Below are 12768 nucleotides of genomic sequence, written 5' to 3'. Positions count from 1 at the left end.
CTAAACAAAGGAGTCATGGACTCCATTAGACCCTTGAAGGTGTGCTATGGTATCTGGAACTAAGACATTCGTTGCAGATCTTTTCTGTACTGCAAGTTCATTTGTGGGGGCTCCATTGACTCTTCACATCACACAAATGTTTGACTGGATGGAAATCTGGGGAATTTGTAAAGCAAGTCAACACTGACTTTTTGCTGCCAGCTACTTTCATTCATTGCTACATAGTCCAGTCCTGCTGCTCAAGTGCCCATAGCTGGAGTTAGTAGAAGTGGACAGGGTTCAGGATAGGCACCCTGACTGTTTGCGACAATGCAGCCCAAAAGTCGCATCGCTTAAATTCTTAAACTTACCAATTTTTCCTGTTGGAAACACAGCAACCAAGAAAAAAAAGTTCACTACCTGCCCAATATATGTGTATACCCACATTAAAAGAGGTAATAACTGGATCTAAGACAGCATCAAGAATTGATAAGAATTGTATTTTTAATTGTCATTTACAAGAAAACACCAAACTACCTGCTTCTAATATTTCTTTTGTTTATTTTCCCACAGAGAGGAAGCCTGACCCTTCTACTTTGTGGGGAGTATGGCCTTGTCTGGGCCCTGGAGCAAGTTTTCCAGCATGGTTTTAAATCACCCAGACTCTTTAAGAATGTCTTCATCTGGGACTTTTTAGGTAAAGACTTTGCTTCATTGTCCCTTCAAATCATTGATTTTTCAGTCTATAATGTAATTATTGAGACAATTAAATAACAAGATCCTGTTGTGAAAAAGAAAAAAGTTAATAAAGTGTATGAAGAACAGGAGGGTTGGTTAGATTAAATTTAAGATAGATACAGTGAACATCAATAGAGACATGTCTAAATTGAATATCGGGAGCGTATAGATGGACAGGTGAGACCTTGAGGTGCAGGCTTGGTTTGGCAAATATTGATGAAGAAATGCTGTGACTCATAAATGGAATTTACAAAATTGGAGTTCAGAGCAATGCAAAACATAAATGAGGTCAACCTTGTGTTAATGATATTTTGTTTAAACTTCTTGTCTGTTTGGATCAAGTAATCCTTAAAAAGATCTTAATATTACTGTGTGATTAATTTTTGACTTCCTTCTTTTTCATTTTTTTTTCTTGCTTTAAAAGAAAAGTCACAAGTGTACTTTGAAAGTGCAGAGCAGCGAGTGGTGGCTCCGGATGAAAACTGGCAAACCCGAGTTCGTCACTTCTGTCGCTTCATGCGTGCCATCAACAACACATCAAGAAACATTGGCAAAGATGGAAAGTTCCAGATGCTTGTCTGTCTGGGTGCAAGGTGGGGACACTCATTTGCCTCTGGCATTCACCCACAGATACAGAGGACGCTTAATACTTTGTTCCTCCAGTCAAGCGTCTCAGTCCTTATTTATTATCTCCACTTTTTGAAGAGTTGAAATTAACAGCTGCAGGCTGATGACAAATCAATCCCAGGCCCCTCTGTTTTTGACCCCCTGTATCCTGATTCTTGAAATATCAGATATTCTTTTGGATTTTATCTTTTCTTCCTTCCTGCTGGAGAGTGTTTGTGCTTTGTGTTAACATTGATGCAATAGCAATATACAACTTTTTTATCCTTTTTGTAAAACTGCAACATGCACAAGTTTATGTTGTGTCTATGTCTTCCTCTCCTAGGGACCATTTGCTGCATCACTGGATTGCTCTGCTCGCAGATTGTCCAATCACCACTCAGATGTACGAGGACATTGCACTAATAAAGGACCGCTCATTGGTAAACTCTCTGATCAGAGTACTACAGACTCTGCAAGAATTCAACATCACCCTGGAGGCTTCGCTTGTCAAAGGTGTTGGTATCTAAAGTGAACACATGAAGATTACTGGGGACCACTGAAGAGAATAACTGAACCTTTTATATGCAGGAACCCACTTGAACAAAGGACATTTTCTGGCTTATATTAAAGCTACTGTTACATTTGCCATATATAATAAGTGCAATGAGCCTTTCAAGATGTTATTTTTATCCTCAATGATGTTGCCATTAGATGTTTAAAATATGTTTTCTATTATGAACCCTGATTTTTTTTTCACGTTACTGGCGATGACCTACTCGTGCTATGATGTTTTATTGAAAGCTAAATATTTTCATTGTTATCGTGAACTGCTGACAATGGCTATATTCAAGGGAGAGTGAGGATCAAACTGTTAATATATTTTCAGAGAAAAACAGTATTATTTTGTTAAATCAGTCAAGTTGCTTGCTCTGTTGTCAACTCAGATTCCAATGTCATTACACGGAGCTTGAAGCAAATGATGCAGAAGTATGCTTTATAAGTATGTGTATGACAGGGGGGCTGTAGTGTGAAGATATGTCACCTACACAGGTATGAAAAGGCAGTCACATTTGGCCAGTCCCCTGAAAACTGTCCCATTATGCAGATCTTTTACATTTAATACCTAGAAAAAAAAAAGATCTTTTTTGCATGATGATATGACTGTGGCTAAAGCCTGTTGGACCCTCTTTTTAAGTTGGGTAAGGGAGAACACCTTGAGTCCTCCAAAAGATGCTTGACTTCACTTTGTGTGCAAAGTGGATTAAACTGACAGCCTTCATGTAAATACCTCCTACCAACCCTTTCCGCCTATCTTCATCCTAGCCCTTACACTACGTCTGTCCTCTTCTCTGAACAATGACAGTGTGGTGATCAGTGTCGACTTCTCAAGAATGATCTCCTTTCCCTCGTGTGAACAGTGAAAGGAGACAAATCATTTCCCCATCCTGATTTTGTCATCATGGTTTCTTGCTATGCAATACTCACAAGGAACATTCAACCCGCTTCAAACTCCAATTGGGGTGTCTTGGATTGCACCAGGCCCCCCTCTGTTACATGCATTGAACTTAACTGTGCAGAACAAGAGATCTGATATGTGAAGAGCTTCTTTTCTGTGCCAACGTCTGGAATGACTGTGTTGTACTTATCTGTGTACGACCCACACATGAGCATCTTGGGAGATATATATTTTTGTTTTCCAATACTGTTGTACATTTATTGACATAGCTGTGTAATGTAGTGTTTACTAAGTGAGCAACAGTGTACAGTGTAAAAAAAATATATTAAGAAATAAAGCATCTGTAATGGGTCTAAGTGAATTCAGTTTTTTTCATTAACCATTTATTTAAAATACTATTTAATCAAATAAAAAATAACTCTATAAAGTCATTTCTCAAAATAAAACTACAGATAAAATAATCTTTTAATTTGTATTTATTGATGGTAGACAGTATGTTTGATTCCAAAATTAACATTCTGAGTTAAATGTAGGAATTTTGTACAAATTTAAATGTAATTTTCAACCATTAATGATGATAAAAAAAAATCGATTTATGTAGCAATTTTTAAAATTGAGTGTAAATGTGTGTTACAAAATAAAAATGTACAGTAAAAAGAAGTAGAAGAAAAGAACTGTGAGGACAATAAAACCACAAACTCAACAGGAGCTATAACAATATACAAAAGGCTTAAATGCTTGTAGGCTAAAAAAAAAACCACCATCAAGAAACAAATAAGAATAAGGAAATTAAAACAACAGAAGAGTCAAACAACTATAGCCCTTTGCAGCACAGATGTCAAGAGGTGTTACTCTCTACTGAACACAAGTTCTCAGCTGACAAAATGTCAACAAACCCGTTCGCGCCAAGCCGAATCGGTGTTTTTCTTTAAAGCTTGCTGCCCAAGGGCTCATGGGAAGTCGAGTCCAAAAGAGGGCCGTTAAAACTGATGGCACACATATTTCCCACTGGTTAACTACGCCTCCCATCATTCATGCCTCCGGAAGACAGCGCGAGGGAAGCGCTGATTGGTTGAATCTTGGTTCAAACTAAACCGCTGCACTCCTTATATGGTCATTGTACGCACAGTTCTTTCATTCCTGCTTTTTATGTTAATGATATTCTAATGGACAGCTGTATGCGTTAGTAGTAAGAGCATGCGCAGTGTGTGAAAAGAATACGGTGAAGATTCAAAGTTTTTGTTCAGTAAGTACGCTGTTATTTGTCTTTTTTCGGAAACTACATTTATGAAAGCGAACTTATTCGTTCAGTTTTGAGAGAGTGTTTAATATTTGGTGTAGATATAAAATGACGTGTGTGGTTTTTGTTGTTTGAGTTGGATTTACAAGGAGTAACCGAATTGACAATAGGATAACGTGGAAGTCAACGAGAGCGTGGCGTGGTAATGGTAGCGGAGTAGGTTAGCTAGCATGCTAACTGCTAACAACAATGAACCATATTTGGCGCTCTAGCGGGCAAAAGTTTGAATTTAAAGGGAAGGATGTGTTCATTACAACTTTTCATATTTTTGTTTTACTTTTTTGACATTGTACGCGCACTGCATCGAGAGGATAATAGTGTGTTATATAACTAAGACAATCGCGCTACACAAAAGTCAACGAAGAGCCCGGTAGCTTTTTGTTTCTTCACTTCAAAAAGCGCAGCTGCCCGCTTTATGTTTCCTCTCTCGCTGTAAACAAATCATCGCCCGTTCCTTGTGTCGCTCACCCACTTCTCATCGTTTACTATCTGACATCTTTTCTGGCTTGTTGTTGTTTCTGGGGGGATTTAGAGTAATATTTAAAATCGAGTAAAAAAAAGCGATATGTGTGTGAGAGAAATGTTTGATCCATCTCACATCAACCGGACCGAATGTTTGAAAGTTTGAGGTCCTTGATCAGCTAATTTTGCATTAAACTGATTTTATATTGCGCTATTTCTACGGCAGCGCAATCAGTAACACTAAGTAAGGCCAATTTAGTTATGTGTTTTTAGTAATTTGTATGTTCCCGCGATTTCACTTTACTGACTCTGGTGCGGTGTTTTTGCTTTTATCATAGGTTCTTGTGTGAAATTCTATTTTGCACTGCAAAGGAAATTGCTTTATGTTCCGAAACCTGTGATTTAATTCAGCATATATTAAATATTAAGACAGCCGTGCTTGTATCTGTATGTGTGTATGTGTTGGGACCGCCCCCTTTTAGTAGTAGAAAGCACAACTGTCTGCAGACATTCACCGTTCTTGCTTCGAGAATCGGGGCGATTACTGACTCTTGTTTACCGTTTACAGGTTTTCCATCTGATCACTGAACAACAGAAGGACTATGTTCGGCTTTCATAAGTCAAAGATATACCGGAGTAACGATGGCTGTTGCATTTGCAAGACCAAGTCCTCCAGTTCACGCTTTACAGACAGCAGTCGATATGAGGAAACATTCAGGCTGTGTTTTGGGTAAGAAGCCCCATTCATTCACTTGTATTATTCCTGCCATACAAATCTGGATGTCAATTCGGCTTTCTTTATACAATAAATTTTCAAAAATTAATGTATTAGCACGCTGAACTTTATCAGTATGTTGTGTATATTTTCAGGCTCTTAGAAGATCGTGTTGGAGACATATGTAATGCCTGTGTGTTACTGGTTAAGAGGTGGAAGAAGCTACCAAATGGCTCTAAGAAAAACTGGAACCATGTAAGTGGTGTCTGTTCACAATCAAGATAAATTCAGTCATTAGCCTACTATAAGCTCAAAGTGACTGTTTTGTCTGACTTTACCTAGGTGGTTGATGCCAGAGCTGGACCGGGCTTTAAGATGACAAAACCCAAAAAGATTAAGAACAGTGATGGGAAGAAGAAAAGCAAGCTCAGAAAGCTTCACAAATTAAAGAGACAAAGTAAGTTGTTGAAAAAATGGAACTCAAATGACCTTCTATCTGTCAAGGTTTGTTGTAGAATGCACAGATTTTTAAGTGTCGAGCATGCACAAGCGCTTTTTTGGCGTCACAATAGGCATAGTGTAACTGCATTGTCTTGAACTCCAAATTGAAATAACTTAAAAGGTTTTACTGTGCTTTTAAATTTTGTTAACCAGAAATAATAAATTCTTATAAAAAGTACAGATAGATAAAAAGAATTGTCTCCCTTAGGCTTGTGTCGGTAAACAGAATTTGGGGATAGCAAAGTCAATTTGGTTAATCTGTTTTGTTTTGGGTTTTTTGCATGGTACCTCATGCTTCACACCATATCAGCTCAGGAAACCTGTTTGGGGTGAGGGGATGTTAAAAGCACTGCCTGCTGACCACCACCCCTTTTGATCCTGGGCTTAGTGAGAAGAAGCAACAGTGTTAAGTAGTCACAAAATAAATGTGAGTTTAATTATTGTAGGGGATATCCAATGGGCTTATTATAAGACAGATCAAAGCAGAAAAAGCCTTTAACTAAAATGCTAGGTAGCCAAATAAGCTTTTAATTTCATTTTATTCATGTTTGCTCCCAATGCCATTGACCCTGCAGGGGCAGCATCAGAATGAATCAGTCTTGCCAAAATTTGCTCATATCTACTCATGTGTTCATGATTACCAGTGATATTACGCCTCATTTATATATCCCACACTGACAACTTTGCTTGCTGTTTGCTCTGCTCTAAGCCTGGATAATGACTTTATGTTTTTTGTTTCGTTTTGTTTTTATAACATTTTACCTCTGAAATTTTGACTTTTTGCCAGTAGACTTTTCCATGTTTGTGACAAGCTGTTAACACATTATCTTTAATGTGAATGCTTTCATAGTTAAATTTCAAACCACTGGGGTAGATTCTCAAAGCAGATAAGTATAGTAGTTTGACAGCTTAGTGTGAGCCCAGATGTTAGTCTTGGTGAAGTGGATTGATGTATTATGTTAGGTTTGTTTAAATCTTCTTCTTAAATCTTTTATTTTTTTACTCTCAATTGTCATCAACCATCACATCATTGTCACTCTTCTACTTGGATGAATTGGAGTAAAGTATTAAACAAAGTCTATATGATGATAGTGTTTAACTTATCATTTTGATTTGCAAGCAGACTCAGATGCCCACAGTACAACCTCCAGCATGTCTCCTGCTCAGTCCCCAAGTCACAGCAACCAGTCAGATGATGGCTCAGACATCGAGTCAAAACAAAGACGAACAACTCCCTCCATCTTCTCCTTTTTGGACCGATCATACTGGAAAAGGTAAGTTTCCACTCACCAAACCCTTCGTTAATATTATTTTTTGTCCAACAACTTTGTTGTGTGTTTTGTGAGAGATGACAAAATTATTTTTTATGTGGGTTTTAGGCAGAAAGTGTGCTGTGGTATCGTCTACAAGGGACGGTTCGGAGAGGTGATTATTGATCCTCGACTCTTCAAACCCTGCTGCAGTTCCAAAAAACAGAAGACACTGGCGTCCACACACCTCCCAGACACACTGCCTCCACAGCTCTCAGAAGACATAAAAGAAACCTGGTGATTGCTTTTGTAGAGTCCCTTAGATGGGCTATCCATGGCATCCACCGGGATTTCTGGATTTGTCTCCCGTGGCAGACCTCCCAATTTCTATTCCCCCAGCTGTACCAGTTAGATGTTTGCTTTGTAAAATTCCTTTTCATCTGGGTATTTTTAAACTTTTGTATAGACTTAATTTCCTTTTTTACATAAAGAGAAATAGAAAAAAAAATCATTGGGCATTAGTGTTATTTATAGAATGAGGAATTTTGATGACACTCCGTTTTTGCTTCAGAACCTTTTTTACGTTATTTTGTTATAAGTGATTCATGTTTTGTAAATATTTTGTCACATTTTTTTATACATATCAGGACTGTTCTATTTTTTTATTGTTATTAACCTTTTAATTGTAAGTGTGCATATAAGAAACACCAGCTATTTCTAATACCAGCTTATGTGTGTGTATGATGGAGAGATTTTCAACATGTCACTGCAATGCTGTCTTATCTGTTTGCTTTATATGTGCGCATTTTTCTGTAGGCTTTTATTTCTTTGTGAACACAAATAGCTTTTGGTTGCACCAGCAATCATTATTAGAACTGTTTTCTATGAATTAATGAGCTTTTTTTGTGTGTCTGGATAAGACCGCATAATCTGTCTGACATTTTTCACAGCTTAAGCATGCCTCAAGCTTGAAACACTGCTTGCATGCAGTATATTCCTCTGCTTTTTTGGATGAGGAACGTGATTTATTTATTTCTTTTTACAGCATCCAATGAACTAATGCATGTTGGAAAGCAAACGTTTTGAAGATGTGTTTTTGTAAATACAAAATGTCACGGCATGTGGTACAACACAACCTTTTGAAATTACACAATGGCAAACCACTACTTTGGTAGAACAAATGTTTTTGTGTCTGAAAGGTGCATAAAACATTTATGTTTAGGAGAAGCCAGTTATGCTTCAGCACATTTTCACATCTTGTACATTTTGTTTCTGTTCAGACCAGCAAAATGCTTGTCTGTTCTGAAATATGTGTAAACTGCAGGGAAAGCTGAATGCTACATTGCCTCATCCTGATCTGTTTTAATAATCGCATGCAATGGTCAAAAGCTGAACATTCAGAAAAGTCACTGTGTTTTAGAGTGTATGTTAGAAGAATTGTTTGTGACTGCCAGTGCTGTGATTTATCCTTAAAAACTGTCAAAGTTCAAACTATGCAGACATTTTGAATGTGAAAAATGCTCTGGGGCAATCATTTTTGCCAGTCTAGTGCTAAATGATTGATCCTTGTTCAACCAAATTAGCATCCACTATTTCAGCAATAATTTCCCATTTCCCTGATCATGATTCATACTTGTCTCAAGATATTTCTAATGTGTGTCATGTTGAAATAATACTTGGATTGCACAGTTTAAGCCATGCTGCATGGTGTCTCAAATGAACGCTGCAGTGACAACGGTTTTGTTTGTCTATTTTTTTAATGACTGTAATGATTCTCAGACTTAATTAATTGACTGGCATTGCTCTGTAAAGTTGCTTAATATATAAACTTTTCTGCGGCAGGGTAGTTGAATCTGAACATGTTTTATGATTCTTACTAAAAGGAGAAATACTGCTCCCTTTTGAGGAGAAAAATAAGCTTGTTTTTTGTCCATAGGGAGTTGCCATATTGTTTTTGCGAGGTACATTTTGGGATGCGAGATGTGCCTTAATGAATAACCTGATCTTTTCATTATGATCTTCATGTAATTTATACTTATTTATTGCAAAAGTTTTTAACAGAATTTTTGATACTTGGTGTAGAGCCTTTCAGAAAGACTGTTATTCAGTTTGTGCACTTCCTTTGAACATGCCATGTAGATGTTTTTTAAAATGCTTTTTTGTATACTGTACCACAAAGTAGAACTGTATTGTAATAAAAAATGAAAAAAAAAAAACATTGTAGTGTGATATGCATTACCCCGAAGGATGGTGGAACTAGAAAGTTACATGGTAAAGATTATTCAGACCTAACATAAAGGTTCTGCTATGGAAGTTGTCAATATTCCCTCTTCCTAGTTTTTTAGTCATGACTAAAACTTAGATTTTAGATTGAATTGAATGAGTATATTGTTTCACACATTTGAATATTTACTAAATGCTTTGCTTTGATTACATATACATTTACACATTTAAAGGTTTAAAAGAACTTCTGCCCTATTAGTGTGGAACACTTACAGTTTTCATTTCAGAAATGAAATACTTTTTGTCAGATATCAGATAGGGTGGTCAGTTGGTTACACTTTTAAGATGATATACTACAAGATAATTTAGCTGGAATAAAAGGATTCAACACGACCTAAGTAAGAAATGAAACTAAACTAGAAAAGCAATTTCTGAAGAAACTGCGCTGTGAATACAGAATGCTGAAACAGCTTGTGCTGAACTGCTAATGCAGAATGTCAAAGATGAATGACTAAAGATTTGTCTGAAAAAGTTTGAATAAACTCTCTAAAAAACGTGCCCCAAACTGCTGAATACAGGATGCTGAATGAGCCTGTCATGAACCCTTGGATGAAAGAAAATGGAAGGATGAATCAAAGGAATGGATGAATGAATTTAGGAAGTTTGAATTGCTGAATGAATTCAGGATTCATAAGGAAAAAATTAAAAACTGAAGGAAAAATCTGAAAATAATAAGTTAACTCAGGGAAAATAGAAGTGTGATCTCTAAAATGCTGTTAAAGTGTGATACTTTGTGTTAAGTGTGTGTGAGTTTAATCATGTAAACCTGTCAGCTGTGCCCATCTGAAGCCAGAAGTTGTCATAGTGATCATTGTTTACCAACTGCCTTCAGAGGGTTGGTTGAGGCTGCTGATTTTCAAGACCTTCTCTCTGAAATCATGGTATCAAACTGCCAGCATTTATAACAAAACGGTAAAACTCCAGAGATCCCGAGGAGGCTGTCAATGTTAGTTTCAAATCTATAGACCCAGAAGTGTGGCCAATGGCTCACTCACAGTGAGAAAGCCAGGCTTGTTTCAGCCTGGCTACGGAGGCTGAAAAAAACTGCGGAGTCTGCAGAGTCTGTGGAAGCTGCAGCAGCAGAAGCTATGGAGGCCGCGGAGGCTGCAGAGGCTGAAACAGGCTGCCGAAGCTGAAACAGACTGCACAGGCCACAGAGTCTGAAACTGGCTGTGGAAGCTGGAACTCGCTGCTGAGGCTTAAACTGGCTGTGGAGGCTGCAGAGGCTGAAACATGCTGTGGAGTCTGCAGAGTCTGCAGGATCAGAAGCCAGGTAGCTGCAGAGGCTTGGGAGGCTGCTGCGGGTGCAGAGGCTGCGGAAGCTGCTGCGGCTGCGGAGGCTGCAGAGGCTGTGATCGCTGCAGAGGCTATTGTCTGAAACTTGCTTCAGAGGCTGCAAAGGGTTCCAAGGCTGAAGCTGGCTGCAGAGGCTGAAACCAGCTAGGGAGGCTGAAAGTGGATGTGGAGTCTGAAAGTGGATGTGGAGTCTGAAACTGGCTGTGCAGGCTGCAGAGGCTGCAGAGGCTGCAGAGGATGAAACTGGCTGCTGAGGCTGAAACTGGCTGCTGAGGCTGAAACTAGCTGCGGAGGCCGCAGAGGCTGTAAGGCTGCGGAGGCTGCGGGGCTACAGTCTGAAACCAGTTTCAGAGGCTGCAGAGACTGAAACAGGCTGCAAGGCAGCAGAGGCTGTGAGGCCCTGGAGGCTGTGAGGCTGCAAAGGCTGCAGAGTCTGAAACTGGTTGCAGAGGCTGAAACACGCTCTGGAGTCTGCAGAGTCTGCAGAAGCTGTGAAGGCTGTGGAGTCTGGACTTTATTTTCAAAGGGGCTGTGATCTAAACCAGGTGGAGAACCTAGGTTAATCTGTGTTTTTCTGTATGAGTCATAGACACAGTTAAACCCAGACTAACCTCTTTATGTCATATGCCTGGTCCAAACCCAATCCCAACCCAATCCAGATGCCCAGTCTGAACCTAGTCTGGACATCTGGCCATGTCCAATCTGGATGTCTGGCCATGTCCAGCCTGGACCTTATCTGGTGGTCCAGTCCAGACCTAATCCTGATGTCTGGTCCGGACCTAATCTGGACTTTATCCAGATTTCTGTTCTGGACCCAGTCCAGAGCTAATCCGGATTTCTGATCCAGATCAGCTAAATTGAACCTTGTTCGGATGTCAGGTCCAGACCCATTCCAGATCTAATCTGGCTTGCCAGTCCAGACCTAATCTGGCTTTCCAGTCCAGACCAAATCCAGACCTAATCTTGATGTGTGGTCTCAGCCCAATCTGGATGTCTAATCCCAATCACAATCAACTCTCAACCTTATCTGGACATCTGGTCAGAACCCAATCTGGACCAAATCCATATGATCGGTCTGGACCCAATCCAGATGACTGGTCCATACCCAATTCGGACCTAATCTGGGCATCCGGTCTGGATTGTCTGGACTGGAGGCAGGACGAGAAAGCTGCTGCTTAACACAAAGTTTATTATAAATAAGACAAAACATATTAGTTGCTTCTCTAAGGTAACCACAGAGCAATCAGCTGCACCACGCTACACCCCTCAGGACACATGCCGGGTAGCCAGCCCCACACTGATCCAAGAGGTAGGCTTAAAAAAGGGATCTACATTGGGCCCAGGGGCGTCTCATCAATTCCTGATGACCCCGCGTCTGGCTCTGAAAAAAAAAAAAAAAACACCAAATGAGCAAACGGCAACCAGCAATACCTAGTGATTTGGAGGGGTCGTCACAAGTCCAAACCCAATTAAGACTTAAAAAAGTTATGTCACAAACTAATTAAACAAACTGAGAAGGACCTCTGCAGGCTGTTGATTTTAACCTGAGGGATGTGCCGCAGGTTGCACCCAGAGACAGCCTGAGAGGAACCTACTGCTGGGCTCAACCTCAGGGGTGTGCTCACCTGCCTGTTTCCCCCAAAAAGGGTGAATCTGTGATGGCTTTGGAAGGTGGCCATTTGATGGGACTAGTAGTGTTCAAAGATGGCACTTAAAAATTGTTGTGGGCACTGTGGAGTGTTAATCTGGGTCTGACTCATTCAACTATACATACAACTCTTTTCACAAGTAGTACTACTCAAACTGTTTTTTTTTTTCATTCCACTATAGATCTTTTTTCACTTCTTCTCACTTTTTTTTCTTTAATTTCATGTGTCCCATAATTTCACTACTTTCAACAATTTTATTACACATTTATTTAGATTATTCCTTCATCTCCCGAATTTCAGAGCATTTGATGCAAGCATGCATCCTTTCCGGAGTTCTATCTTGGTCTGCTACATTGACTGGGTTGGTTAATGACACTTTCAGCCACAGGGTGACAGTGTTGTCTCATTCTGTGGCCTTGTCTAGATGTGAGTTTGACAGCTCTGTGTAGATTTTCCCAACATTTGATCTATTCCTGGGACTTTTCTTTAAATCAAATTTCAGGTAAGAATTACTACATGGGCTGAGGAGTGAA

At 39.3% G+C, this 12768-nt stretch overlaps 2 protein-coding genes across 6 annotated transcripts in view; both read left to right on the top strand.

Annotated features, from left to right (window-relative positions):
* Positions 1-3124, top strand: part of dennd5a (DENN/MADD domain containing 5A) — a 33752-nt gene extending 30628 nt beyond the window's left edge. For all 4 annotated transcript variants that reach the window (XM_074665781.1, XM_074665779.1, XM_074665780.1 and 1 more), the window contains 3 exons: positions 553-676; positions 1142-1310; positions 1667-3124. In XM_074665781.1, coding sequence (XP_074521882.1) covers positions 553-676; positions 1142-1310; positions 1667-1850 — 477 coding nt within the window. In that variant the 3' untranslated portion in view covers positions 1851-3124. The remainder of the gene's footprint in view (positions 1-552; positions 677-1141; positions 1311-1666) is intronic.
* Positions 3125-3936: 812 nt separating this feature from the next.
* sinhcafl (SIN3-HDAC complex associated factor, like) lies at positions 3937-9186 on the top strand. Of its 2 annotated transcripts, none has more exons than XM_074665636.1 (6): positions 3937-4025; positions 5110-5271; positions 5412-5511; positions 5599-5713; positions 6881-7031; positions 7137-9186. In XM_074665636.1, exons 2-6 carry the CDS (start codon positions 5144-5146, stop codon positions 7306-7308), a joined length of 666 nt encoding a protein of 221 aa, XP_074521737.1. In that variant the 5' UTR covers positions 3937-4025; positions 5110-5143; the 3' UTR covers positions 7309-9186. The 2 variants fall into 2 exon arrangements, with proteins under 2 accessions (XP_074521737.1, XP_074521736.1); XM_074665635.1 differs by having other exon boundaries at positions 6878-7031.
* The last annotated feature ends 3582 nt before the right edge of the window (positions 9187-12768 follow it).

The sequence above is a fragment of the Halichoeres trimaculatus genome, unplaced genomic scaffold, assembly GCF_033239565.1.
Source record: "Halichoeres trimaculatus isolate MK-OKI-2021-1 unplaced genomic scaffold, fHalTri1.1 fHalTri1_scaffold_3, whole genome shotgun sequence".
Classification (NCBI taxonomy): Eukaryota; Metazoa; Chordata; class Actinopteri; order Labriformes; family Labridae; genus Halichoeres; species Halichoeres trimaculatus.
Note: the sequence above shows the minus strand (reverse complement) of the source record. Positions and strands in the feature narration are given on the sequence as shown.